Source organism: Equus caballus, chromosome 2, assembly GCF_041296265.1.
Source record: "Equus caballus isolate H_3958 breed thoroughbred chromosome 2, TB-T2T, whole genome shotgun sequence".
In the NCBI taxonomy this organism is placed as follows: domain Eukaryota; kingdom Metazoa; phylum Chordata; class Mammalia; order Perissodactyla; family Equidae; genus Equus; species Equus caballus.
The window spans coordinates 33692132-33719974 of NC_091685.1; the positions used below are offsets into that span (position 1 = coordinate 33692132).

Here is a 27843-nt window from a genome sequence, read left to right on the forward strand (position 1 = left end):
ACAGCCCTTCAGCCCGGACGCTGTCGAGCTGCCTCACTCCAGCTTTCTTGTCTTAGAGCCAATAAGGAAGCGCCCTGCCCCTGGCTCTTGCCTGGTACTTGATACTTTTCACAGTCTTCTCTCATTCCATCCCATTTGAATGGCCCCTTAGAATAATCCTCTGAGGCAGAAATGTCTGGGAGTATTGCCTCCACATTACAGAGAAAATGGAGATTCAGAGCACTTCATTGACTCGCCCAGGTCGCACAGTGAATAAAAGGCAGTTCCAGGCCTTTGACTCCGAGGTCAGCCTGCTCAGCCCACGCTCCATCTCAGAAGTGCCCCCTCCCCATCGAAGGTCCCCTAAGAGATTGGTTTAGTAGGCCAAACTCACATCTGGGGAGCCCACTTCCCATCGCAGCTGAGGGGACCAGGTGGATTCGTGATCTGGGCTGACCACCTTGAGCCTGGGCTGCCCCGATCACTCTCATGGTCCAGCCCTGGAACCAAGGCCAGGGGCTTGGGTTAGACTGACCTGAAGAGGCGTGTGGAGTCGGGATCAGAGCCACACGCCAATCGAAGGCACAGAAGGACAGGAGCTACGAACAGGAAAGGAGACTGGGAAGGTGTGTGAGGAGCAGCCAGGACGGAAGACCAGGTGGACCCAGAGAGGGAAGGGGCCTGGGGACCTCTGGATCCCAGGAATTAGCTGAATGTCCTACAGTTGGGTGATGTGACAGACTTGAAGCCTTTCAATGATCCCCCTTTTCCAGAGCTGGGGACTTGATGAGAACAGTGATAGCAGGGCCAGGGCTCTCACAGACGCAAGGGATAGAAGGCCCAACTCACACTGGCCCAAGCAAAAAGGACCACTTACAGGCTCAAGGAACTGAAAACTCCAGGGGCAGACCTGGGCAGGCCTGGTGGGATCCAGGGCTCAAGCAATATCATGGGACCTGGTCTTACTTTCTCCATGTCCTGTTCTGCTTTTCACTGTGTTGACCTCTCAGGCTCTCTCTCCTCATGATGGCAAGATGGCTGCAAGCAACACCAGACATACTCCCCATCTCTCAGCAACTCTAGCAGAAAGTGAGTGTTTCTCTTCACAACAGTTTCAACAAAAGTCCCAGAACTAAGTTCCACTGGCTCTGATCAAGTCACATGCCCATCCTGAAACCTTTCTGCATGGCTAAGGAGATGGGATAGTCTGATTGATCAGGCCTGGATCACGTGGGCTCCAGAGGAGGACCCCAGGGACCAAGAATGGGACATAGTGGTTTCACCAGGAACATCAGGGCAGTGGGTCACAAGAAGAGTGTGTTAGTCGAGGTAAGCCATGTGCTGCAACAAACAACCCCAGCATGTCAGTGGCTAACACAATAAAATTTTATTTCCTGCTTCCATTGATGGCAGGGGTGGGGCTCTACTTCCTGTGGTCATTCAAGGACCCAGGCTGGTGGAGGCTCTGTCATCCTCAACCTGTTGCTTCCAGAACACCCTGGGTGATGACCTCCAGGACATAGGCAGGAAAATAAAGCAAAGTTATATTTTGTACAGCCCAGCCCTGGGAGTGACACTCAGCAATTCTATTGGCCAGAACTCAGTCACATGACCACAACTCAGTGCCAGGGAGAATCAGAGAGTTTAGTTGTATGCCGAGGAAGGCAAGGAAGCAGTCTCCACTATAAATGGGGAACAGGTGGATGCGGGGCAGGGAAAAACGAGATCTTCCTGAGCTTTCCATTTCCTTTAGCCTCTTTGTCAAGGGCTCCCAGCAGGCAGCACTGCTGGGCCTCTCAGCTGAGGTCTCCTGTCTGGTGGCTTGCACTCCAGTTTCAACGCCTTGCCTGCCCAACCTCCTTCCCACTCTGAAGGTGAGTGGTGATACAGTTCATTATTCTGGATCAGTTGACAAACTCGTGTGTGCTCTGTGGATAGGCAGGCAGTGGAGCAGAGAGAGACAGAGGACAGTTCTGGCTCAGGGACTTGCCATGTCGGTCCCCTCAATCCTTTCCAGCTGTCCTATACTGGGGATTGGCTGGTCCCTAAGCCAGCAGCATCTTCCTCTTGTTCATAACCTGTAGCTAAGGGCAAACAGGGATGGGGGGAAGCTGACCAGTCACAAAAGAATGGCATCCCAGCTTTCCGTAAGACCTTGGCTTGGAAGGCTGGGTGCTAACATTGCCGCCGGCAGCAGTCAATCACTTATTCATTCATGCATACACGTGTGCACGCATGCATTCACCTCTGAATGCTTATTGCGTGCCTGGTATTGTGCTAGGTGCTAAGGTGAAAAGGATATACAAAAAGCAGAAGATACTGGATCTGACTTAGTGTTAAGCTGATTAGGCTTTTTTTGGTTGAACAACTAGAGATGAAAATAAGACAAGCTGTGGTTGAATCTTCCACCATGATTTAGAGATCACTGGGACTTCAGGCAGGTAGCACCCCGGGGCATGAACAAGCAACACATTTAGTGTCTCAGAGACCAGACACCTGATCTGCTCATCCCAGAGCTGTCAGGCAGAGAGCGCCAGCCGAAATAATAATAATAAACATAAGAGCAGCAGCTACCACTTACTGGGCGCACGGTGCACTGTGCTAAGTCAATCACCCAATGCAGCGCCTTACTTCATTCTCCCACCAATCACAGAGGATCCAGACTCACCTGACCCTGTTTTTACAGATGGAAAACAAGGCTCCAAAAGCCTTCGGAAATCTGCCCCAAGTTACACAGCCATCAAGCAGCAGTGCTGGGACCGGCAAGTCTGTCTGATGCCCAAGCCCAGGTTCCGCCAGCTGTGTGTTAAATTAGAGACCACAGCTGTGTGGATGGTCCTCCCGCCACCCAGCCAGCGTGCCTGGAGGGCAGCTGGTCACCACCAGGAGCTGCCCTGTATTGTGACTGGCAGCATCGTGCTGTACCTGGACTAGTCTAGAGGGTGAGAAGTCCCTGGCCTGGCGTTTTGGAGCTCGGAGCAGACCCCATGGACACAGGCTTCGGTTTCCTCCCCTGGCTGATTTTCTCCCCAAGAATAGCCATCTGTCTGAACAGGGCGTCTGAGGATAGCTCTCCTTCAGCATCTCGAGGCAGAAGCTTGGCAGAGGGAATGCTTCTCCACCCACTTGGTTTCCTATCCCATGATGGCTCTTCCATCTGGCTCATTCATTCATGTATTCATTCAACAAATTATTATTGAGCAGCGACGCTCTGCCCTACAAGTCAAGGTGCTGAAGGGGGCGGGGAACTGGAGGTGGATCAGCACGAGAGAAAAGACACTTACATAAAAACAGTACTCCCAGGTGTAACACAGTGAGGACCATGAGGAAAGCACTGGCTATGTCCTATGTGACTTTGAGAGGAGGGATCACCCCCAGATTTGGCAGGAGTGGAGGCAGGGTATGCATTAAGGAAAGTTTCAAAGAGGTGGAATTTGAGGTGGGTCTTGAGGAGCGGGTAGGATGTGAAAATGTGTAGCCAAAGGGAAGGACATTCTAGGCCATGAGAATAGCATGGGTACAAGCCTAGAGGTGGGAGCACATGGCAATGTTGGGGGAACGGGAGCAGGTGCGTGTGGAAGAGGGGAATGGGAGCCAGGACGCCATTGGTGGGTGGGCCAGCTGACCTCATCCTTGAGCTATGTGCTGTGGCACAAGTCACATCAGTCACAGCCCAGCCCCTCTGGAGGAGGATCAGGAGAGCCGGAAGCAAGGCCCCAGAGGTCCTGGGAAGAGTCTCAGCTCCTGAGTGGCTGGTCTAGCTGAGACACACTTCCCACATTGGCCTTGGCTGCCGGTTGTCCTCGAAAAGCCCTCCAGTGCCATGTGTACACACGCCAACGTGACTGCTCCATCCTAGTCAGCCCAGTGGACCTTAGACACATACAGCATCAGGGCTGGAAGGCAAGTTTAGAGGGCATGTCACCCAGTGACTTAAAAAAGAAAAATCTGTAGGATCCCATTATTCAAATGTGATCCCAGAACCCCCAAAGAGAAAACAGATGAGCTGCTCCAGTTAAAGCAAGCGGTGGGGGGGGGGGGCTCCCCATTGCATCTCCTCATCACTCCCTGCGGCAGCTCCTGGGGCACCCCCGGGGAATCTAGGACTTGGAAGGACCTGGTTTGAAAACCACTGGTCCCGCCTCCCCCCATCTTCATTTTACAGGTGGGGAATCTGAACCCAGGAGCCGAGACACAGGGACACAAGACCACTTGACCCGCGGTTCAGGGCTCCTTTCCATCCCTTGCCCAAGATCAGGGAGAGGGATGGAGGTGGGTGTGGTTTCCCAGGACCCTCCCTCCCTTGGGGAGCAATGCTGCCTGGGGCCTGGTGGCTGGAGGTGCCTCAAACCCCCGCCTCTGGGGCCTGGCAGCTGTTGGCACTGTGCTGGCTCACCTGTGGCTTATCTCATCTTCAACCGACCGGAGGAGAGAAGTTGGATCAGGTCCTTCCTCCACCACATACACTGAAAATGGAGATGTGGCCAGTAAAATGACTTATAATCATTGCTACCAGAGAGAGTGGAGTGGGGGGGAAGGCACACAAAAGTCTAAAGAGGAGGGCCCCGTGGGTAAACTGGCTGTTCTTCACATGTGCTGGGCATTTTATTATTCACCAAAGCATTTTCACTGCCATGATTCTATTTAATTCTTACAATCAACCTGAGAGGTAGCTATGATCCCTATTTTACTCTTGATAAATGCGAGGCTCAGAGATGCTGAGTGAGTTGCCCAACATCACACAGCAGGTAAGGAAGTAGAGATAGTCCTCTCACACTGGTCTTCTAACTTCAGGTATAGAGAGCACAGCCTGAGTGAGGGAAAGAAGGAGGCAGCTGTGTGTGTGTGTGCGTGTGTGTGTGTCTGTGTCTGTGTCTGTGTCTGTTTTGGGAGGCTGCCAGAGAAAAGTGGAGGAACAGGGACCGAGTCTGGGAGCATGCCTGTGAATTATTATACAGCAACTGTTCCTTTAAATATAAGAATCTCACTCGAGAACGTAAAAGCCACGCAGGAGGGACTCCTGGACCCCGGGCCTAGCTCAGTGCCTGTCCCAAGGCAGGAGCCTAGGCAATATCTGCTGCGTGACTCTGATCAAAGAGGGTGTGCTCGTGACCTTGCTGCTGGCTCGGGCTGTCTCAAACACCAGACGCTGCCTTGCAGCCCATCCCCCTCTCCCAGGTCTGACATCTTCCCATTTCCTCTTCTCTTTCTGCACATGAGACAAACACCAGCAAAAACCCTGGCATGCAGAAGAGAGAAGCAATGGACATGCAGGGCATCCTTGCCCAGTGGGTCCTTGACCCCCCTCCCCAGCCTCCCCTCCAAACAGGTGGAGTCAACCCCAGCTTTCCCCTTCACAATCCCCTGACCCTGCCTGGGTTCCGCCAGTGTGAAGTGGCAGTGGTACCCTCTGTTCCAGCAGCTCCAGGAAACAGAACAATCCTGATCGCTGGCAATTGCAGAGGCCACTCTTCTGGGCTCTGGATAACTCTGGGATCAGTGCCCAGCTCAGCACAGGGATAAAGAAGATTACATTGTCACAAAGGTCTGCACGGATTTCTCCAGCTCCTCTGAAAGAAAAGTGGGTTGCCCACCTCTCTCTTTACAACCTGCCTCCTTTCTCATCCCCGAGCAGACACGGTGTACACTGCATGCTTTGACATGCACGTGAACCTTCTCAAAGATACGTGGCTGACGAGAAGCCCCCAGCCCAGTGCCTGCTCCCTGCCAAATGTCCCAGAGACACGTGCAACTGAGTGCCCAGGCGGACAGACATTTTGGGAGGCCGAGACAGACAGCTGACATCCTTCCAAGACTTGGCACATGTGATTTTCAGACAAGGCACCTGCTACCGTCTCCTCCCCTGACATGAAGGGAACAGCTTCCTGGCAGCAGCCCTGCCCCACCCCCCATCCTGAGAGTAGGCTCCAGCTGCTACAGGGGGCTACTTCCTGGGGTCTTCTCCTGCCCTTTAGGATTCTGATGATGTATTTCACCCTCAGTAGGTTTGGCATCAAATACAACAAAGGAGTGGTGACAAGGCTGAAAAAGCAGGTCCACTTTATTTACAATGATCAGTTGGCAACACAGATCTTCGGGCTTTTCGTGGCCTTGTGGAGAGAGACTTGGGCAGGGACCCAGTCCCTCTGCTGGGTTACCACACCCTCCTTCCTGCTATGAGAATCTAGCTGCTGTAAGGACCCTTCTGCTCTGACAAGCCTTGACTTGGGGGCACCCTTCCTGGGTCCACTTTCTGGGTAGTCAGTGTCCTCAAGTGCCTGCCATGGGTTGGTTCTCTTACCTCCTTAGGAGGCCCCGTCTTGGTCCTGGTTGTGGGGCACCTAGTGGGGAACCATACACATCTGTCTGCAGAGATGGGGTGGGTGAGGAGTCCTGTGGGCGTACCCGGTGCCAGGGCACAGACTTGGGCAGTTGCTTGGTGCAGAGAGCTGTTAACCTGGCCTAACCTGTTGTTTGGGTGGGTAGGACCATCCTAGCCCTCTCCAGAGCAGAGCAGTGAAGTCCCAGAAGTCCTCCAAGGGGTAGAGAGGCCAGACACAGGGCCTGAGAATTCTTCCTTGGGTATATGGTGGCTGCAGACTCAATTCCCACCTTGTGCCTGGCCTCCAGTCTCCACTATTCTTCCCCTACAAGAATGCCTCCCCAGGGTTGGTCTCATCCCAGGGAGGAAGGCTAGACTGGTCAAGGGCAGAGAGCCACTGCCGCCACCTGGCCAAGGCCCAAGGTTACCCTCCTGGATTTCTGGAAACTTCTCCCTCCTTCTCTTGAGAGATTGCTTTGGGAGGGAGGGGATAGTCTATGGGCAGACAGGCTTGGTGTAACGTGTAGGGGGCAATTCCGCAACGGAGGGAGCCCAGAAACTCCGGATGGGGGAGAGGTGAACGCCGAATACTGCTGCTCCCCGACTACTCGTCCCCCAATAATCAAGGGCATATCAGGCGTCACCCTGAGCCAGGATGAGGCGCGAGGCGGGCAACAACGGAGACCACAAGGGAGGCAAGGACTGGAGGGTCAGGGGGAGAGCAGAAGGGGGCAGGGCCCGGGTTAGAGGCTGTAAATCAGGCCGGCGGGGTCTGGGGCCGCGAGTCCTGCCCCTCGGCTCTCAGCGCGCCTGGCCCGCCCGCTCCCTGGGGCCGGCCTTCCAGCGGCGGGGCTGCGCGGGCGGCGGGGGCGCCGGGGCGCCCCGCAGGCTGCACGTCCTCAGCTCCCGGGCCAGGCTGAGCACCTCGGGCCGCTCGAGCTGGGGGGCTGCTTCCTCGCGCTCCTCCACGTCCTCGTCCTCCTCCTCGTCCTCCTCCTGGATGCTGCTGAGGCGCGGCGCCCCACGGCCGCGTTCGGAGGCCGGTGGCCGGTACGCGCACTTGGCGTTGAGCAGCCGGCGCAGCGGGGCGCGGGGCACTGAGGCGGCGGCGCCCCCGGCACGGAGGTGCTGCTGGCGCACGTGGCGCGCGTCGCTCTGGCGCTGCAGGCGCTTGAAGTCGCTGAAGGCCGCCAGCGCGGTCTGGCGGAGCAGACGGGCCAGGGCGCGCGCCTTGTGCGCCCGCGCCAGCAGCACGGCGTGGCAGCGCAGCACCACGGCCTTGTGGCGCGCCTGGTGGCGGTAGACCCAGGCGAAGACGCGCGGGTGGCGCCCGTCCGCGGTGCAGTAGGTGATGCGCGGCAGCAGGTAGGCGTGCGCCGGCCTGCGGCCCCCCGAGCCCCCCGAGGCGCTGCGCTCACACGGCTGCATGCGGATGCCGTGCGGCCCCAGCGTCAGCTTCATCTTGGTGCCCCCGCCCGGCCCGCAGCGCGCCCAGATCTTGCCCACGGCGTCGTCGGTGCAGCCGTCGCCCTTGGCGTGCAGGGTGACGGCGTTGCCCAGGTACCACACGGTGTAGGTCGGGTCCTCCTTGTTGAGCTCCACTTTCTGGCGCCGGCTGCGGAACACGCGGCCCAGGCGCTCCAGCGGCCAGTCGGGCAGCAGGTCCGGGCAGGAGCGCAGGAAGCTGGAGAGCAGCGACGTGTAGGTGAGCCCCGGACTCAAGCTCTTCGCCTTGCACTTGGCCTCGTCCTCCACCAGCACGAATTTGTTACGTCTCCAGGGCAGCATCGCGGCTGCAGCGGCGACGGCGGCCAGAGGGGCTGGGGGCGCGCGGAGCTCACGGGCGTCCTGCCGGGAGGCCGGGGGAGGGGAGGGCGCGCAGAGGTCCGCGGCCCCGCGGTGGCGAGAAGCTGTGCGGCGCCAGAGACAGTCGGTGCCCGGAGATGCCCAGTGCCAGGCAAGGCTAGCTTCGCAGATGCCCGGTGCCCAGCCGGGCTGGCAGCCGAGATGCCCGGGCGGCGGCCGAGCGTCCGGGAACAGCTTCCCCCGGGAGTCGCTCCAGCCGTCCGGGAAGCAAGGAGAGGCAGGGGCTGGGCGTGGTGGAGGCGCCCCCCAGGCCCAAACAGGGGGGATCTCGCGGTCCCCGCCGCCCAAATTGCGGCGGTAGGGAGGTCACCGGAGCTGGGGCTGGCGACTGGCTGCTCGGGTGGGTAGACCGAGAGGGCGATTGCGGTGGGGACTCCTTCAGGCGTCGCGGCTCCACCTCCCCGGGCTGCCTACATCACCGGGCGGAACCGCTAGCTCTCTTGTCCCCTCCCCTCGCCCTCCTCTCTCTCCTCCCCCCGCGCAGGCCAGCGCTGCTTCTCGCCGGGGACCCAGCACAGGCGCGGTAGAACGGGTTTAATCATTATTATTGGAGGGGTGGGGGTGAAGGGAGCGGTTAAGGGGTAGGAATCTGCTGGAATGTCCAGGAAAGCACCAGGGGGCTTTGCCAATGCAAATTTCTCAGGTCTCACTAGTGGTCTCCAAGCTCCCCTTGGCGTATTCGGGACCCCCCTCACTTCTTTCTAGGATTCCGGCTGCCCCCCACCCACAGCATGTCTCTACCCCCATCTCTGAGGGTGATTTTGGGTGGGTTCCTTATGGGGCCGGCCTGGCGCACTTTGCCTTCTGTCTGCACAGCAGAAAGCCAGCTGAGGTGGCCGAGCAGGGCAGTGGAAAAGTACTGTCGCTTGGTGAAGCTTTCTTCCAGGTTCTTCCAAGGTCGTGGGCCAGGCCGCTGCGCCTGAGCTGGGAGACCAGTCACTGCTTCAGCAGCTGGTAGCGCCTCTGCCTGGACTGGAGCAGGGAGGGCACTCTTGGAGGGTGGGGGAACCTTCCAGAGCAGTCCTGGGTCTGTGGGAATTGCAGATAAAAAGCTCCTTCTGGCCAAAGGGCAGCCTCTTGGCTCTCTGAGGATTAACTAGATAAGGCTCCTGTTTGTGAACTCCTCTTCTGTTCCCCAACACCTGGTGTTTTGCTTTCATTATCTCATTTAATCCTCAGGACAGCCCAGACTCAGTTAAGGGACTTGCCCAAGGTCACAGGGCTGGTAGGAGGTGGATCTAAGGTTCCACTTGGGCTTTCTTAACCCGTGAACCGGCGGCCCTCACCCTTCTGTGAGTCCACCATATGCTGCATATGGATGGGGCATTTTCCATCTCCCCCTGGGACCCTCCAGTGGGGACTCTTACTAGGGAGGGGTTCTAGTGAACTGGGAAAGACACAGTTGTCCCTGGGTGTGGGGACACATCTCCCTCTTTCAGGATTTGTTAAGCCACAAGCTCTAGAATCTGGGTCTGCTCTGATGGGGACCCAGGAGTCTTACTGCCCCTGGGTCTCACAGGGCCCACGCCCAAGCTTTCCTTGGCTTCAGAAGGGTCATCTGGGGAGTCCTCCAGGTCAGGAATGAGCCCAGAGGCTTGGGCCCAGCCAGGCCAGACCAAGTGACCTCCAAGAGTGTGGGTGGTGGGAAGATGGTGTGCTCCACAGGTCGGGCAACATTCAGGGTCAGCGGGCACGAGCAGTGAGTGGCTGGGCTCAGAATCCTCGGGGAAATCAAAGTGAAAAAAAACCCACAACAAGGCTGCATCACGGAATGCTCCTAAAATGACATGCCAGTGAAGGACAGGAAATTACCTAGAATTGCAGAATCTTAGCTTTGGAGGGGGCCTCGCAGATTATCTTGTTCACTGCGGCTTCATTGTATTTTATTTTCAATATGGAAATATCTTCATTGCCTTTTGCTGATTATAAAAGCAATATGTGCGTGTGGTAGAAAATCATAGAAGGACATGGAGGTCTGCCACTGTTCCCGCCCCAAGGATGTGGCTTCATTTCCCCACGAGAGAACAGGCTCTGAGAAGCACAATGATCATTTTCATGGCACCAGACTTGCCCCTGGGGCCGAAGGAGATGTTCACTCAACCAACTCCCTTTATAGAAGGGACTGCAGGTGGTTTTGACCTGAGGGGCAGCTCATCGAAAACTCCTACCGTCTCCTGCCTTGGGTCTCTGAGGTCCCCCCTTTGGAGCTTGCCGCCCTGAGGTTCCCCTCCTCCCAGATGGCTGGAGCCTGGTGGGAGTGGCCAGCAGCAGAGTCGCCATTTGCAAGGCTCAGATACCTCCATGCTTTTGTCCAAGGTGCGGCCTCCTGAGGTTGCTGGAGTTAACATGTAAAGACACAGGACGCCCAGTTAAATTTGAGTTGCAGATAAACAACAATTTGTAGTATAAGTATGTCCCAAGCATTGCATGCATTTCATCTGGTAACTAAGCCTCCTGCTTCCCGGAGAACAAGAAGAGATCCAGGAGCCGTGGGGAGGTGTGTGTTTCTCCCTAGGCTTGCTCACCTGCTCCTGGTTCTGTTCTGTCCTCAGTGCTTTGGGAAAATCCCCTCTAGGGGCTCACCCAGGACTGTGTGAGATCCTGTGCAATAGTCTGTTTTTATCTGAAGTCCCCTAGACTTCAAAGCAGCATTTGACACTGTTAACGCCTTTGTTACCTTGTTAACCATTCACCTTGGCCTCCTTGCCTGGGATTCCTGTCCTCCCTCCCACCCCCAGGACCGCTCCTCCCGGCAGGCTCCTCCCTACGCCCCCAGGCTTGGTCTCCGGCCTTCTGCTCTTCTTTCCCCAAACTTGTTCCTTTAGAGGGCTCAGCTGCCCTCAGAGCTTCCACCGTCCTTTCTGTTCAGATGCAAGCCAGCCCTGTCCTATTAATCCAGGCAGAGTTCAAGGCTGTCTTCCCCCTTCACCCTTCCTTCCCTTCACTCCGGGCTTTGCGTCAGTCATCGCTGCTCCATAGACTGGCAAGCAGTTGGATTTTTTTCTCTTTTCAATTTAATTTTTATCTACCATATTTATACTTGTATTAGTTTAAACAGTCAAATAGCTGGCTTATATTTAAAAAATGTCAGTCCCCTGCTCCACGCTTCCCTAAGTCTCAGTTCTCACTTCCAAAGACGACCACTGTTTTGCACATTTTAGGTGGCACTTCTGTCATGTGCCTCTATTTTTAAGTAACACTTCTAATTCAGATTTTCTGGTTTTTCAAACATTATCTATGGCCACCCTGCTGTGGAAGATGAAGGTTCGGTGCCACTCTATCTACCCCCACCACACACATTTTCCTTCCTCCCTGTCTCCCAGTTTAGTTAGAACATTTTGTTGTCATTGTTATGTCGGTATGCCGTGTTTAATTCTTATGATTATGCAAATGTGATTCAAAGCTGGGCCTTGAGGTGGGCTTTGATTCCGTTTCCCTTCTTGGACAACTGTGTTGCTTTTCCAGAAGCATGCAATTGCCTCATTTAAAAACCCACAAAACTCCCTTACGCATCTATCATTAATTTACCCCCCAACTATGCCACCTGGTTGAACACACCAGGTGGTCTTTCAGGTCTCTGCGTTCTTAGAGACCCCCTCCTGGAGGCAGCCTCCCTGGGCTCCAGTCTGCACTGGGTGCCCTACAGACCCTTAGAGCCCTACTACCATCTGAGAATTTCTTGCGCCTCTTGTCTCTTGTGGGATCCTGTTTCCTGAATCTCTTGCCTTTTATTTTCCCCTTGGTTTCTTTCCTTGTTGTGGCAGATCACACATTCCAGTAGCTTTGATTGATAGCTCTGCTGGGTGTAGAATACTACGGTGGAAATAAGTTCCCCTCGGAATTTTCAGGACATGATCCATTGTCGCTGTCGAAAAGTCAAATGACATTCTGATACCTGATCCTGTGTGTGTGACCTAATTTTTCTCTGGCAGTTTTGAAGATTTTCCAGAGGTCTAAAGTTTCACAAGGATGTGCATTTACTATGGGCACTTGGTGGGCCTTTTAATCTAGAGATCGATCTCTTTTAATCTGGAAATCAATTTAGGGGAAATTTCTTTGTGCTCATTTTCTCCATTCTCTTTTCTGTTTTTGACTTTTCCTTCCAGATCTATTTTTAGTTGGATATTGGACCTCTTGGATCGATCTTCTAGTTTTTCAAAATGTTCTTTCCAATTTTCCATTTTTAAAAATGTTTGCTCTATTTTCTGGGACATTACTTCAACTTTATCTTCCAACTTTTCTATTAGATTTTTTTTTTTAGTCTCTTCTCATAATTTTTCACTTCTAAGATAATTTTTTGTTCTTTTTTATAACATCCTATTCTTGTTCATGGGCATAATATCATCTCCTATATCTCTAAGATTGTTAATTGTAGTTGCTTTAAAAATTTTTTTATTTTTAATTGTGGTAAAATACACATAAAATTTACCATCTTAACTATTTTTAAGGGTGCAGTTCAGTATCATTAAGTATATTCACGTTGTTGGGTACCGGTCACCACCATCCGTCTCTAGAACTTTTTCGTCTTGCAAAACTGAAACTCTATACCCATTAAACACCACCTCCCCATTCCCCCTCTCCCAGCCACTGGCAACCCCCATTCTACTTTCTGTCTCTATGGTTATGACTACTCTAGATACCTCATGTGAGTGTAATCATACAGTATTTGTCCTCTTGTGACTGGCTGGTTTCACTTAGCATAATGTCCTCAAGGTTCATTCGTGTTGTCATATGTCAGAATTTCTTTCTTTTTCAAGGCTGAATAATATTCCGTTGTATGGATATACTACCTTTTGTTTATCTATTCATCCACTGATGGATACTTGGCTTGCTTCCAGCTTTCGACTATGGTGAATAATGCTGCTACGAACATGGGAGTATATCTCTTCTAGACCCTGCTTCCAGTTCTTTTGGATATATAACCAGAAGTGGAGTTACTGAATCATATGGTAATTCCATTATTACTTTTTGAGGAACCACTATCCTGTTTCCATAGCTGCTGCACCATTTGACATTGCACAAGGGTCCCAATTTCTCTAAATCCTTTACCAACACTTGTTATTTTCTGATTTTTTTTTTTTCAGTAGTAGCCATCTTAATGGGCGTGAGGTGATATCTCATTGCGGTTTCGATTTGCATTTCCCTAATTAGTGATGGCGAGTATTTTTTCATATACTTGTTGGCATTTGTATATCTTCTTTGGAGAAATGTCTATTCAGGTCTTTTGCTCATTTTTAAGTTGGGTTATTTTGTTGTTGTTGAGTTGTAGGAGTTCTTTATATATTCTGGATATTAATCCCTTATCAGATGTATGATTTGCAAATATTTTGTCCTGTTCCTTAGGTTGTCTTTTTATTCTGTTGATTATGTCCTTCGATTCACGGATGTTTTTAATTTTTATATAGCCCAGTTTGTCTATTTTTACTTTTGTTGCCTGTGTTTTTGGTGTCACATCCAATCATTGCCAAATCCAACATCATGAAGCTTTTCTCCTATGCTTTCTTCTAAGACTTTATAGTTTTAGGTCTTTGATCCATTTTTGAGTTAATTTTGGTGTATGGCGTAGTGTAAGGGTCCAATTTCATTCTTTTGCATGTGGATATCCAGTTTTCCCAATGCCATTTGTTGAAAAGACTGTCTTTCCCCATTGAATGGTGTTGACACCCTTATTGAAAATCATTTAACCATATATGCAAGCAATTATCTCTGGGATTTCCATTCCATTGGTTTATATGTCTGTATTTATGCCAATACCACACTGTTTTGATTACTGTAACTTTGTAATAAGTTTTGAGAGCAGGAGGTGTGAGACCTCCAACTTTGTTCTTCTTTTTCAAGATTGTTTCGGATATTCTGGGTCCCTTGAGATTTAATGTGAATTTTAGGATGAATTTTTCTATTTCTGCAAAAAATGCCATTGGGATTTTGATAGGGATTGCATTGAATCTGTAGATTGCTTTGGATGGTATTAATATCTTAACAATATTAACTCTTCGAATCCATGAACACAGATGTCTTGCCGTTTATTTGTGTCTTCTTTAATTTCTTTCAGCAACATTTTGTAGTTTTCAGTGCACAAGTCTTTCACCTTCTTGGTGAATTTTATTCTTTTTGATGCTATTGTAAATGGAATTGCTTTCTTAATTTCCTTTTCAGATTGTTCATCGTTAGTGTATAGAAATGCAATCGATTTTTACGTGTTGGTTCTGCATGCTGTAACTTTGCTGAATTTGTTTATTCTAAAAGTTTTTTTGTGTAGAATCTTTAGGATTTTCTAATTATAGTAGTTTTAAAAGCCTTCTTCAGTTTCATGCATTGCTCTGCTTCTTGAGTTCCTTTTTCCTGTTTTTTATTTTTTTTCTTATAATTAACTTAAAAAAATGTAAATCCATGACTCTCGTGTTTACAGCTTTCCTCTCACATCTGGTGATCGTTGTTGTCTAGTTCTATCTGAGAGGCCCCAAAGCAGGCTGGAAGCTCTGTGTACGGGGAGTGGAGGGGGATGAACAGGACGAGTCATGTATGGGCCTCATTATCTCAAGACAAACCATTTTGTAAGGAAACCCTGACACAGACCCTCTCTTTGATCAAACTTTAGTCAGGGTCCCCTGAACCCTTTTCTCAACTAGGCTTTATCCTTGCCAGTGCTGCATCGCCCAGTTTTAGCAAGAGTTTTGTCAAGTCAGTTTAGACCAAACCCCTAACCCTCGATGTCTGATCAAACGCCTCACCCCCCACCCCCCGCTGATGTCTCATTACATCCGAGTGACCTGCCTTCAGCAAGAACCCTGTCAGGTCAGTTTAGCCAGAATCCCCTCTCCTTCCTGATGCTTCCCCTTAGTAATTTCCCACTCACTGATGCCCACCCTGCTCCTTGGCTATAAATCCCCACTTGTCCCTACTGGATTCAGAACTGAGCCCCGTTCTGTACTGAGGTCTCTTTTCTCCACTGCAATCATTCCTCGTTAAAATCTGCTCTTCCCACTTTCCTGCCCAGCTCTGGTTTTTCTTTAACAATTCTCAGATGTCTGTCGGCCTTTTCTTTTGGGCTGGCCAGTGTCACCAGAGAGAACTCCTACAGCCTTCTGCCCGTAGGGGAGGGGGTGTACACATCAGTCTGACAGCATCCCGGGGCTGGAGTGGAGGCGGGGGCCTCCTGTCTCCTGTCTCACTGACCGGTATGCAGGCTGCCCAGCAATCTGTGTTCAGCGTGGGGCCTTCCTCACCCTCGGCTGTGCCTGGGGTCCTCAGTCCAGAGGCGCTTTGTCTCAGTCCCTCCAGAGAGTAAAGCTCCAGTCTTCTGGTGCAGGGGTGGAAGGGAATCTCCATGCTGCTCAGGAGAGGAGAGGGTGCCTGGGGCTCTCGCGGCAGGCTTTCACTGGATCCTCGGGGTTCATGGGTGGCCTGCACCCTTAATGCCAGAGATGTCTGGTGCTTGGACTTCCTGGGTGTTCAGGCTCCTTGGCACCATGTGGCTGGATTCTTGTTGGGTTTCCGCCTTTTCCACTCTCCTGAGTTTATTACTCTTGTCCATGTGCCTTCTATCCTTCAAAATATTGTTAACACCTCTCAGCTGCTGTCATCGCCTCTCTCTTTTTCCTTGTCAGTTTATGCCACTTTTATTCCTTTCTTGTCATTTTGGTGAGGCTTAGGGAAGGAACGGGGAGTTTATCTCAATTTTCCATGTCTAACGGAAGTCTCTCCTCAGTAGTTTTCTGATGACTCATAATTGTGCTCAAGATTCTTGTATCATATTCACTTGTTCTCATTATCATTTGTTCCTGGGAACATAAAAATCCCTCAAAGCATAATAATTGATTACTTAATCCATATTTACATGCATCCATTTGGTAATTTTTTCTGCCAAATGAGGAAGTTGGACTAATTGCCACGGTGCCTTCTGGTTTGGATATTCTCCCATCTTAGGAATCATTTTATTAAGTGGGTGCTGAGTCAAAACTAGACACCGTGGGGACACGTCGAGATCTGTAAGACCTTCCTGCGGTCCAGCCTCCAAGATGGCTCCCCGTGATCGTCACCTCCTGGTGTCATGCCTGTGTGTAGTGCCCTCCTACACTGTGGAGCGCTGACCTATGTAATGAAGAAGACATTGTGGAAACAACACTGTGTGACGTCTGAGGATAGGACATGAAGGACGTTGTGGCTTCTGCCTTGTTCTCTTGGATCACTTGCTGTGGTGGAAACCATATATCATGTCATGAGGACACACAGTCAGCCCTATGGGGAAGTCCACGTGGCAAGGATCTGAGGCCTCCTGCCAACAGCCAGCACCAATTCACCATCCATGTGAGGGAGCCACGTTGCAAGTGGACCTGCCAGGCCCGGTCAAGCCTTCAGATGACTACGGCCCCAGCTTACATTGAGACTGCGGCCTTGAGAGCAACCTTAGGAGAGACCTTGAGCCAGAATCGTGTAGCTAAGCTGCTGCCGAATTCCTGACCCACAGAAACTGTGAGAATAAATGTTCACTGTTGTTATAAGTCACTAGGCTTTGGGAGAATTTGTTTTTTAGCAAAAAACAACTAAGACCATCCCTAATCTGTCACACTGGCCCCAAAAGCTCTGTATGATTGCACCCCCACCCCAACTTCCCTCTGAGACCCTCTCTGCATATGTCTCTTTGCCTCAGCCATGCTATGCCAGCCTCCTTCCAATCCCTTAACTACTGAGTACCTTCTTGCCTCAGGTCCTTTCCACGTGCTGTTCCTTCTTAGCCCTACCCTTCCTTGCCCCACCTCCTCCTCTTCTAGGCTGTTCATCTTTCAAATCGGTGCTTAAATGTCTCTGCTCTGGGGAGGTAGTTCCCTGACCTGGCCCCACTTCCTTGTTTCTGTCCTTCAAAGGACCCTTCAAAACATTGATCAGAATTTTCATCAATTCGTTACTTGTGTGCTCATTTATTTAATGCCTGTCTCTCTCTACTTCTAAGACTTCAAGCACCAAGGGCAGGAGATGCATCAATCTTTTACACTGCTAACTCCACGGTGCCCTGGACAGCATCTGGAACATAGAGGTACGCAAGAGATATTTACAGAACACCTGAATGAGATGGGCTCTGCCATCTGACTCAGTTTTCATCCTCTCCTCTTTAAGAAAAACAGCTTAGAGCAAATCCCTAATTGATGGCGGGTCGGTATATTATTCTTAAAGGACAGCACATCCACTTTTATTAAAAAAAAAAAAGTCTCGCTTCTGACAGTGACTCATTTTGTGACCTTGGACTGCTTGCTTTTCATCTCTGAGAAAGGTAGATAATGTTTCTCTTGAAGGCTGGGGACTGTTTCATTTAGAGAGGTTTTGGCAAGGTTTTCAATGCCCTTTAAGTATAATTTTCTTAATATCCAGTTGGTTGTAAGTGATTATATAAGTGATGCATAGAAATGAGCTATGACAGCACAACCAGAGACATTCACAACTAGAATCTACAACTATGTACTGGGGGGCTTTAGGGAGAAGAATAAAAAAAAAAAGAAATGAGCTATGACTTACCATGTGGATGTGTCTCAGTTATAGGTACGTGTGTATGTGTGTGTGCACGTGTGTGTGTATGCGTTTTGGGGGCAGATTGGTATACATTTGTGTGTGCATATTTTTTTAAAGAAGAGTCTATGTTTGCTCTAGAATGCTCATGAACACCCAAAATCTGCTGCATATTTGTTTGAAGCTGTGTTCATTTCTAATTCATTTGACTCTATTCATTTCTAAAAATAGCAAACCAATATTTGCTTAAAGCTTACTATATGTCAGGCATCATGCAAAACCTTTTTCTTTATCATAACCAATCCGCACAATTACCTTTGCAAGGTAGGGACTATTAATTCCCATTTACAGATGAGGGAACTGAGATGAGGTTCAGAGAGGTTAAATAACTTCCCTAGGGTCACACAGCTAATAACTGGGAGAGCAATAACTAAAATCTATTTGGCATGCTCTTCACCTTTGGAAAAATTGTGCTTGTGTATTTGTGACTAAAAATTAAAGAAAAAGAGGAACGTGACAAAAATTACTATTCATTCTGAAGGATTTCAAGCATAAAGAAGCCTTCAGAATAGCATTAGTCTACAATCAGATGCCCAAGTATTGAGTGGTAATGAATGTAGGAGATGAGCAAAGGTGATGGATGAAAACGTTCCTTTCAGTGCACCTGTATTCGTGAGATAAGCTCTTGGTGCATCCATCAAATTATAGTCTAGTTCAAAGCAAAATCGTGTTTGCATAACAAACAGAACAGTCTAGAGAAAGGCCAGTATTTGGATGCAGCTGGATCCCAGGAATGCAGACGAGAGGAGCCACCTGCAGCCCACCAGGCCCTGAGCCAGAGCAGGCGGGCTCACAAACAGGGCCAGAGGAGGGGATTTCGAGGTTGGCTCCGTTTTGTACTGAAACTGATCTCAACACGAGTCCCTCCGCTCGACCCCCTAATCTAGCCACGTGTGGTCGCTCTTCATTCACTCAATCAGCCGTTCAGCGAATGATTTCTGAGCACTTGTTATGCGGCAGGTGCAGGGTACGCAGCAGAGCAAGGCATGTGTGGTTTCTCTCCTCTGGAGCTCACAGTCTTTTTGGGGAGAGTGGTATGTGTCAGGGAATATACATTAAACAAACTGTTATGCAAATAACTATTGACTTTTGTGGCAAGAAGAACAGAGTGTTGTGAAAGGGGCCCCTAATTTAGTCAAGGGGATCAAGGGCAACCTGCCTGGGGAAGTCATTTCATCTGAAACCTAGAGGTGAAGCCAGGGGAGAGACCATTTTTTTAAAAAAAGGAACGACTGTATTAGTTATACCTGTGTACCAGATCATCCCGATACTTGGCAGTTTAGAAACAACAAAATCGTTTCATTATCTCTCATGGTTTCTGTGGGTCAGAACTTTGGGAGCAGCTCAGTTGGGTAGTTCTCGGGGTCTCTCATGAGGTTTCAGTCAGGGGTCGGCTGGGCCTACGGTCATCTGAAGGGTCGACTGGGGCTGGAGGGTCCACTTGGACATGGCTCACCCACGTGCCTGGCGAGATGGTGCTGGCTGTTGGCTGGGGCCTCAGTTTCTCCTCATGGGACTGCTTGAGTGTCCTCATGGCCTGGTGGCCAATTTCTCCCAGAGGGAACGAGCCAAGAGGCCAAAATGGAAGCTGCGGGGCCTTTTCTGATTAGTCTCAGAAGTCACAGAGTGTTTCTCTGCTATATTCTGTTGGTCACACAAGGCCAGGCGGCGCTGACCCAGGGTGGGAGGGGCCTACAGCCGGGTGTGAGTGCTGGGAGACTGGGTCATCGGGAGGCATTTTGGAGGCTGGTTAAGAAGATCAATAGAAGTGAAATGACGGCACTCCCAAGCACTGTGTTCCAGCAGCCCTCTCGCTGGATGGCTGGTTCCTGTCCCATACCCCTCAAACGGCTGGACCTGCAGTGGGGCTGATGTCCTTGTTGCTCCCTATTCTTGCTCACAAATCAAAATCCCTTTTCCCTCCCTGAGATCTCCCACGTTACGGGACCACGCCACCCACTGCTCCTCTCCCAGCCCTGGACGCCTTCTTTCCTAAAGATCTTAACTCCTCGCTCGCTGTTCTCGCCTGTACCCTCCTGCTTAATTCTTGGTGATTTCAATATCTGCAAAAATGATCCTTCACCATTCTGGCCTCCTACTTCCTTCTGAGGATCCTGTCTTCCACCCCGTCTCAGCACTCATTCCCACTGTCACCTTGACCTTGCCATTATCAATAGCTGCAACCCCTTCATAGGGACAATTTAAAGCATCCCACAGTGTGAGAATCTGCCTTCTAGTGTTCCATCTCCAACAATTCTTTGGCCCCACCTGGTGCTCCAACTCATGGGTCTTACTACCTTTTCATCCTCCTCATAGCTCATTTCCCTCCTCACTCAGCTTAAATCTTGCGACTTCCTTGCACATCCCTGTGTTAGTTTCCTGTGGCCGCTATGATGAATGGCTACAGACGGAATGGCTTAAAACAGCACAGATTTATTCTCCTATAGTTCTAGAGGTCAGAAGTCTGAAATGGGTCTCTTTGGGCTCACATCCAGCTGTCGGCGGGTTGGCATTCCTTCTGGAGGCTGTCGGGAAGAGTCTGTTTCTTTGTCTTCTCCAGCTCCTGGAGGCCACCCGTGTTCTTTGGCTCATTGCCTTTCCTCCATCTTCAAGTCAGCAACGTTGGGCTGAGTCTTTCTCATGCTGCCCTTTCTCTGGTTCTCTCGTTTCTGCCTTCCTCTTGCGCTTATAAGGACCCTTGGGATTATATTGGGCCTATCTGGATGGTACAGGCTAATCTCCCCATTTCGTGGTCAGCTGATAAGCAACCTTAATTCTAATTCCCGTTTGCCATGTAATCTAAGATATTCAGAGATTCGGATGTGGACATCCTGAGGGGGGCATTATTTTCCCTCCCACAAGCCCCTCTAGTGCTCTCTCCTTCCTCCAGGTTATTTACTAACCTGAGCAAAACCCCAAATCTCATTTATCCAGCTGTCTACCCATCCAGCTAAGCCTGGCTGGAGAAAAACAGAAACCACAGCTCGCTCTACGTTCACAACCATGGTCACAAGCAAGCCCTTAGACTGCCAGGCAATTCTCCTGTTTCCCTAGGAGTCCATTCACTCTCCCTCTGATGATTTCACACCTCCTCCTCTCTCACAAATCCCCACGCCTCCTTCCTTGTCCTTAGTTCTCAGCTGAGGCTCTTGCTTCCTACTTCCTCGAGAAAATTGGAGCAATAAGAAGAGGACTTCCTCAGACTCTGAGACCGCATCCGCCCGCCCACCTGCATCTGTGCTCACTCACTGCCTCCCGCTCGCTGCTGTGGATCAGCCGCCTAAAACCAGCTCTCCGCTGAAGCCTGGAGCCCATCCTGCTCCCATCCTCACGGTTGTCACTCCAGAGGTCCCTGCACTTTCTTCCATGTTATCAATTTCCCCCGCTCCCCTCTTTTGGATCATTTTTCCATCAGCATACAAACATGCTATGTTTCTTCCATCATACAAAAACAAAATAAAACCCTCTCTTGGGGGCCAGCCCCATAGCTGAGTGGTTGAGTTCGCTCTCTGCTTTGGTGGCCCAGGGTTTCGCCGGCTTGGATCCTGGGTGCAGAGCCAGCACCGCTCACCAAGCCATGCTGAGGTGGCATCCCACATAGCACAACCAGGAGGACCTACAAGTGGAATATACAACTATGTACAGTAACTATGTACCGGGGGCTTTGGGAAGAAGGGGAAAAAAAGGAAGATTGCCAACAGATGTTAGCTCAGGTGCCAATCTTAAAAAAAAAAACAACTCTCTCTTGATCTGACATCCTCTCTCCAGCCAATGCCTGTTTCTCTGCTTTTCTTTATAGCAAAACTTGAAAAAGTGCTTTCTGCTTCTTGGGTCCCGTTCCTTCTCTCTCACTCTCTTGGATCTGCTTACATCCGGCCTTGGCTTCCACTGCGCTTCTCAAGGTCACTGATGACTTCCAAGCTGCTAAATCCGGTGGTGGATTCTCGGTGCTCACCTTACTAAGCTCTCAGTAGCATTTGTTACAGCTGACCACCCCTTCCTCCTAAACACGCTGCCTTCATGTCCTCACTTGGTCCTCCTCTCTCAATGGCCACTCCATTTCAAGCTCCTTTGCTGAGTTCTTCTTTCCTCCTTGACCTTGCGATGTCGGAGTGCCCACGCTCTCTTGGTGATCTCATCCAGGCTCTTACCTTGAAATACCATCTTATAAGCTAACGAGCTCCAAATTCTATCTGTAGACTGCACCTCTCCTCTGAACTCCAGCTCTTTCCTACCGTCCACTAGGAGGTCAAATAGACTTCTCAAAATTAAAATGACCGAAACCAATGATGGCCGTGCCAGCCTCCCAGTTACTCAGGCCAATTTTAGCATCAATCATGACTCCTCTTTTCCCCCTCATATCCTTAACCAATCTGAACCAATTCATAGCAGCTCTACCTTCAAGTATATACAGGATCTGACCCCTTCTCACGCCCCCTGCTCCCCGCCGGGTCCAGCCACGTTCATCCCTCTCCTGGAGTGGCGCAGCAGCCTCCTCACGGCTCTCCTCCTCTGCCCTGGCCCCGCGCAGTCTGTTCGCGACGCAGGGATCCTTTTAGAAGAGAAATCCAACCGTGTTCCTCTTCTACTCTAAACCCTTTGGTGGCTCGTGTCACAGTCTGTCTGGGCTGCTGTAATAAAATACCATACATGAGGTGGCTTATAAATAACAGAAATTTATTTCTCACAGTCTGGAGGCTGGGAAGTCCAAGATCAAGGCACGGGCAGATTCAGCGTCTGCTGAGGGGCTGCTTCCTGGTTCATAGACGGTCATCTTCTCACTGTGTCCTCATGTGGTGGGAGGGGTCAGGGAGCTCTCTGGGTCTGTTTTATAAGAGCACGAATCCCATTCACAAGGGTCCCACCCTCATGACCTAATCACCTCCCAAAGGCCCCACCTCCTAATACCGTCACCTTGGGGATTAAGTTTGAATACAGGAATTTTGGGTGACAAACATCCAGTCCATAACACTCCCCGTGGCCTACTAGGTCTCAGATGAGCGCTCCCTTGGCCTGGCTGACCTCGTCCTGTATTGTTTTCCCCCTCGATGCGATCACTCCACCCTGGCTTCCTTGCTGTTCCTCTAACAGCTCAGGCCCTCTCCCACCCAAGAGTCTTCACACTGGCTGGCGCTTTGGCCAGGAATGTTCTTCAGACACCCACAGAGCCCCTCGCCCCTTCCTTCATGTCTCTGCTCAGATGCCACCTTCTAAGAGCAGCTCGCTGACCACCCCATTTAACCTGTGACCTCCCCACCCTTGTACCAGGGCTCTCTGCCCTCATTCTCTGCTGTATTTTTCTCCATTGTCACTTGTCACCATCTGTATTAGTTTCCTATTGTCACTGTAACAAATGACCACAAACAGTGGCTTAAAACAACACAGATTTAGTATCTTGCAATTCTGGAGGTCAGAAGTCTGAAATAGGTCCACAGGGCTGCGTTCCTTTTCAGGCTCCAGGGGATAATCTGTTTCCTGGCCTTTTCCACCTTCTAGGGTCTGCCTAAATCCTAGGCTCATGGCCCCTTCCTCCATCTTTAAAGCCAGCAGCTAGCATCTTCTCTCTCTGATCTCCTCCCTCCCTCTTATAAAGACCCTTGTGATTACCTTGGGCCCACCTGGATAATCCAGGATAACACCCTCATCTCAAGATCCTTAACTTAATCACATTGGCAAAACCCCTTTTGCCACGTAAGGTGATGTAGTCACATAATGCACGAGGATTAGGACGTGGGCATGTTTGGCGGGGGGAGAGCATTATTCACCTACCACGCCTTCCGATAAACCATATTTTACTTCTTTCTTTATCGTCTGTCTTCTTGAGGGCAGGATTTAGACTCCTCAAGGAGGATTTTTGTCTGCATCCCCAGTGCCCAGTGACTACCCATGGTTAATAGTAGATGCTCAATAAATTTTTTTGGCATGAACATCTGTTGTTTTGGCTATGGCTGTGTTTGCCTGTCCTTGAGATTTGTGCCATCAGCAACAGCAACTGCTGTTTGAAAGCACCTGTCACGTCTGTGGCAGGCAGTGTCTGCAGTGCCTGGGGTGGCTTTGGGGAGGGCATTGGGCAGCCCCCCACCCCCCGCAGGCTGATGGGAGCTGCAACCCCCTTCACTAACCGTTTTTTTTTTTTAGGTCGCTTCAGTGCAATTCGATTTAATTCTTTGATGTTTATCGAGTTCCTCCGAGATGGAAGGCTCGGTCCCACCCCGTCACTCCGGGAGATGTCTAGAAAGAGGCTTGTCTCCCTCAGATTTGAGCCAGAGATTCATCTTCAGTCTTGCAAATGGTATTTTGTTCCCATGGCAACCGAACTTCTGAAAAAACGATGTCAAGTAACATGCGAATCTCAGTGCTCATGGCAACCGCCATTCTGCATATTTTGGGGAGAAAATGTCTTGCCTTCTTCCTGCCTGTGAGTGGAGGAGGGGGACGGTGAGCTTCGCAGCACCAGGGGTCCTGCCAGAATTGATGAGACATTGGGGTTCTTGGCAGTCACAGGGTCAGAGGCTGGACCCCTCCCCCAACATGAAAGCTGCTCTTTTCTACAAGGTCACGTAACCAGTGCCTTCCCCCCAATGCTTGGATGGAGATCTATCTTCTGCCCCTCCCTTCTTTGATGCTGCTCAGATCCTTCGGGACTTGCTTGGGTTCTACCAGGAACATACGTGGGAACACACACACGCGCACGCGCGCTCCTGTGGGCTGAGGATCTGACAGGTGTAGGCATCACCATTCACCCATTCTTCCATGTGTTTGCTCATTGATTCATTCATGAATGCCCTTGGTAAACATCCACTAAGAACCTACTGTGTGCCAGGCCCTGTGCTGGGGCCTCAGAGGCAAATAGGACACAATTCAGAACACGATCCTCGCTCTCCAGCCCAGGATCTTACAGAGGAGATAAGTAAACACAAATTACCCTGCAGCTTGAAAGAAAGAGGCCTGCACAAGGCCCGGGAAGGAAGGGAGAGATTAATTGGCAGAGATGTAGGTGGGGGGTGGAAATCAGAGGGCCCAGCCTTGTTTTAGGTTCTTTTACAGAAAAGATTGGCCAAACTATATTCATTCAAGGAAGAGTTCAGAAAAGGTCTCTAACGAGTTTCTCAAAGGCATTTTTGATTACTCCATTGCCTCAAGTGAAGATGCACATTTTCCCCATTATATTGTCTCTGAAATCAGGATGTGTCTTACTGAGACAGGAACCAGCCTAACGAGACAGGGCCATAGGCAAGGCCCCTGGCCTTACAAGATAAGGCCCCTAACGAATCAGCAAGCTAGGAGAATCAGAAAGAAGCCACCAAGATCCACATGCCACAGCCTCTGGACGCTCCTGGGCTCACGCATTCGCCCTAGCACCCAGGAGTCCACTGAAGGTGACTCTAGCCCCATTACCATACTAAAGATCACACCTGGGGTGGAGAGCTGGCACGCCAATGATACACGTAGCCCCATGCTACGTGACAGCGCAGGCTCAGCACAACCCCACCTCTACACGCCTTGGCAAGGCCCTCCTCCCCAGCCTTTGCCTAAGAAAAGCCTCACAATCCCGCTCCCGAACGAGCTGGTCACCTGTCCCTTTCCTTTCCACACCGGCTCCCTTGTGCCTCTCCTGTGCACGAGCCAATAAACTTTTACTTTCTCCTCCCATTTGTTGTCTCTCTTGATTTCTATCCTGGGGGACAAGAAGAACCCAATGTGCCGGTAACGTTATGATCAATATATGTGTTCAATGAAGTGTTTCTTTTTATTCTCAATTAAATTGATGGTGTGTCTTAGAATCAAGGAAACACGAGATTTCCCTTTTTTCATTCCCAATATTCATTAGTAGCTAAGCCTGGGACCTCAGAGAAACCTCTCGGCCTTGGCTTCCTGCTCACATTTCCTCCCTGGGGAGTGCAGCCTGTCCCGTTGGGGACAGGGTATGGCTCGAGCTAGAAGGATTTCAAGGGGCTTCTCTGCACTGAGTGGCAGCTTAGTTAGTGTTTAAGAGCATGGGGGTTATGGAACCAGACTGCTTGGGTTCACTTCAATCCAGGCTCCATCACTTCCCAGCTGTGTGGCCCTCTCTGAGCCTCAGCATCCTCATCTGTAAAATCATAATATTACATACCGTTTGGGCTGGTTGTCCTTCAATTCATCCATTCAACAAATATTTATTGAGCATTTACTGAAACCGGTAAACAGTTAAACGTTGATGATTAGGTAGCTAGTAACTAAAGTTTTTTTGCAATTATTAAACTTTGCAATTACTACAGCTTTTAGTTGTCCCCCCATCCATTGTTAACTGTGCTGTGGAGGCAATATGCTCTCGGACTCCTACTAGGTTCCTACAGATAACATCTCCCTGGTGCCTGGGTCACCATGGTAATGGGTATTTGAGCTGTTTTTCAGGAAGTAGGACTCCCTTGTCCATTTCATGCTGATTGAGACCACCAACACAGATGCCGGATAAATGACCTTTTGATGTCAAGAGGCTAAAAACTCCACCCTCAGATCATGCTATCACTGCCATTTTGTGAACATGGGTCCTGTGAAGAGCCATGGAGTCTGACCACACTTGCGCAGGTCATCCGTTACCTCACCTCGCCTCACCTCCAGTCGCCTATCTCCACACTGGCCCCTCTCCCATAAATATCCCGGAGCCCCCATTCTCCAGGAGGCGGATCTGAGACTTCTTCTCCTGCTTCCTTGATTGGCTGCCTTGTGGTTAAAACCCTCTCTTTGCTGCAGTCTTGTCATCTCAGTGTTCGGCTTTCCAGGCGACGGGCAGAAAGGAACCTGGATCAGTAACATTACTGTGTGTCAGGCACTACTGAAGAGCTGGGGTGTGGAAGTGGACAAAACTTCTGCCCTTGTGAGCTTACATTCCACGGCAGACTAATGACGAACATGCAAAGTATTCCAGTATAGTACATTAGTGGGTAATGAGCGCTCTGGAGAGAAATAAAGCAGGGAAGTGGGTAGGAACAGCGAGCACAGGGCAGTTAGGATTGCTGCTGAGATTACGTTCAGTTGGGAGTAAGAAAAAAGCCAAAATAACTGTGGCTTAAAAAAGATGAAAGTTCTCTTCTCTTTTTTTTTTTTTGTGTGTGTGTAGGACGTCCAGGGTGGCTTCATAGGCACTGGGGCCCCAGGCCCTGTGTATCTTGTTGCTCTGCCATCCTCAACTGGCTTCTACCTCATGATCCAAGATGGTGACTGGAGCTCCAGCTATCTTGGTTGCATTCCAGCCAAAAAGAAGAAAGAAGAGAGTACAGGAGGATGTTCCTCTTTCCCTTTAAGAATAATCCCTAGAAGTTTAATGTGGCACTTCCCTTTCCTCCCCTTTGTCTAGAATATGGACATGATTATAAGGAGAGCTCTGCAAGGAGGGCTGGGAAATGTAGTTTTTATATGCCCAGCTAAAAATTAGAGGTTTTATTAGCAGGAAAGGATGAATGGAACAAACATCGGGGCACAGTTAGCTGTCTCTGCCACAGGTTATCACAAGGATTTGATTAGATAATACATGCAAAGGATTTGGCATAGAATAAGCACTCAATAAATATTAGCTGTATTTCGACACAAAGTTTTCTCGGTGTATGTGTTCTTGGGAGCTATTTGTACATGGTAAACATTGAGCAGATGGGGAAATGAGGGCTCAAGGGTCTTAAGTCACTGACCTGTGGCCACAGAACTGGAAGGTGGCGGATTCTGGATGGTGGGCATTGAATGGGTCTGCTTGGAAAGGAGCAGAGGCTCATGTGGGGCTGAGGGTGTGTCAGGGATGACTCTGAGGGGTCCTCGAGATTCTGGGGACCATGCCCCACATGTGGCCGTAGTGGGCGGGGCATGGAGGGTGTGCTCCGTGAGTGCTGGCCACTGGCTCCAGGCCTAGGCTGCAGGCTGCAGCCCTCTCCAGTACGTGGGTCTTGCTAGCTCTTCTCCAGGCCTGAGAGGCGACGGCCACACGATTTGGTGGCTTTTCAGAGCAGTTTCTCTTACTCTCACACGCCTCTGCTTAAAAACTCCTGCTGCTTCCTGAACAGAGCCCAGCACTCCACAGTTCCTGCACTTCGTAGGCTTTTGATACAAATTTATTCAAATAATTATTAAATAGCCTGGCTCTA

General features: G+C 50.4%; 1 protein-coding gene and 1 long non-coding RNA gene across 2 annotated transcripts; one reads left to right on the top strand and one right to left on the bottom strand.

The window, feature by feature from the left end:
- Positions 1-6022: 6022 nt before the first annotated feature.
- FAM43B (family with sequence similarity 43 member B) lies at positions 6023-8562 on the bottom strand. The gene has a single exon (XM_023635590.2). The coding sequence runs from the start codon at positions 8087-8089 to the stop codon at positions 7103-7105; it is 987 nt and encodes a 328-aa protein (XP_023491358.1). The 5' UTR covers positions 8090-8562; the 3' UTR covers positions 6023-7102.
- A 7960-nt stretch (positions 8563-16522) lies between these two features.
- LOC138920840 (uncharacterized) lies at positions 16523-25381 on the top strand. The gene is made up of 3 exons (XR_011432750.1): positions 16523-16639; positions 17118-17201; positions 23867-25381. It is a non-coding gene; the product is annotated as an uncharacterized lncRNA (long non-coding RNA).
- Positions 25382-27843: the final 2462 nt, after the last annotated feature.

Bases quoted from the DNA above. Each gene is read 5' to 3' on its own strand.
- FAM43B (XM_023635590.2), bottom strand. From the start codon at position 8,089: ATGCTGCCCTGGAGACGTAACAAATTCGTGCTGGTGGAGGACGAGGCC.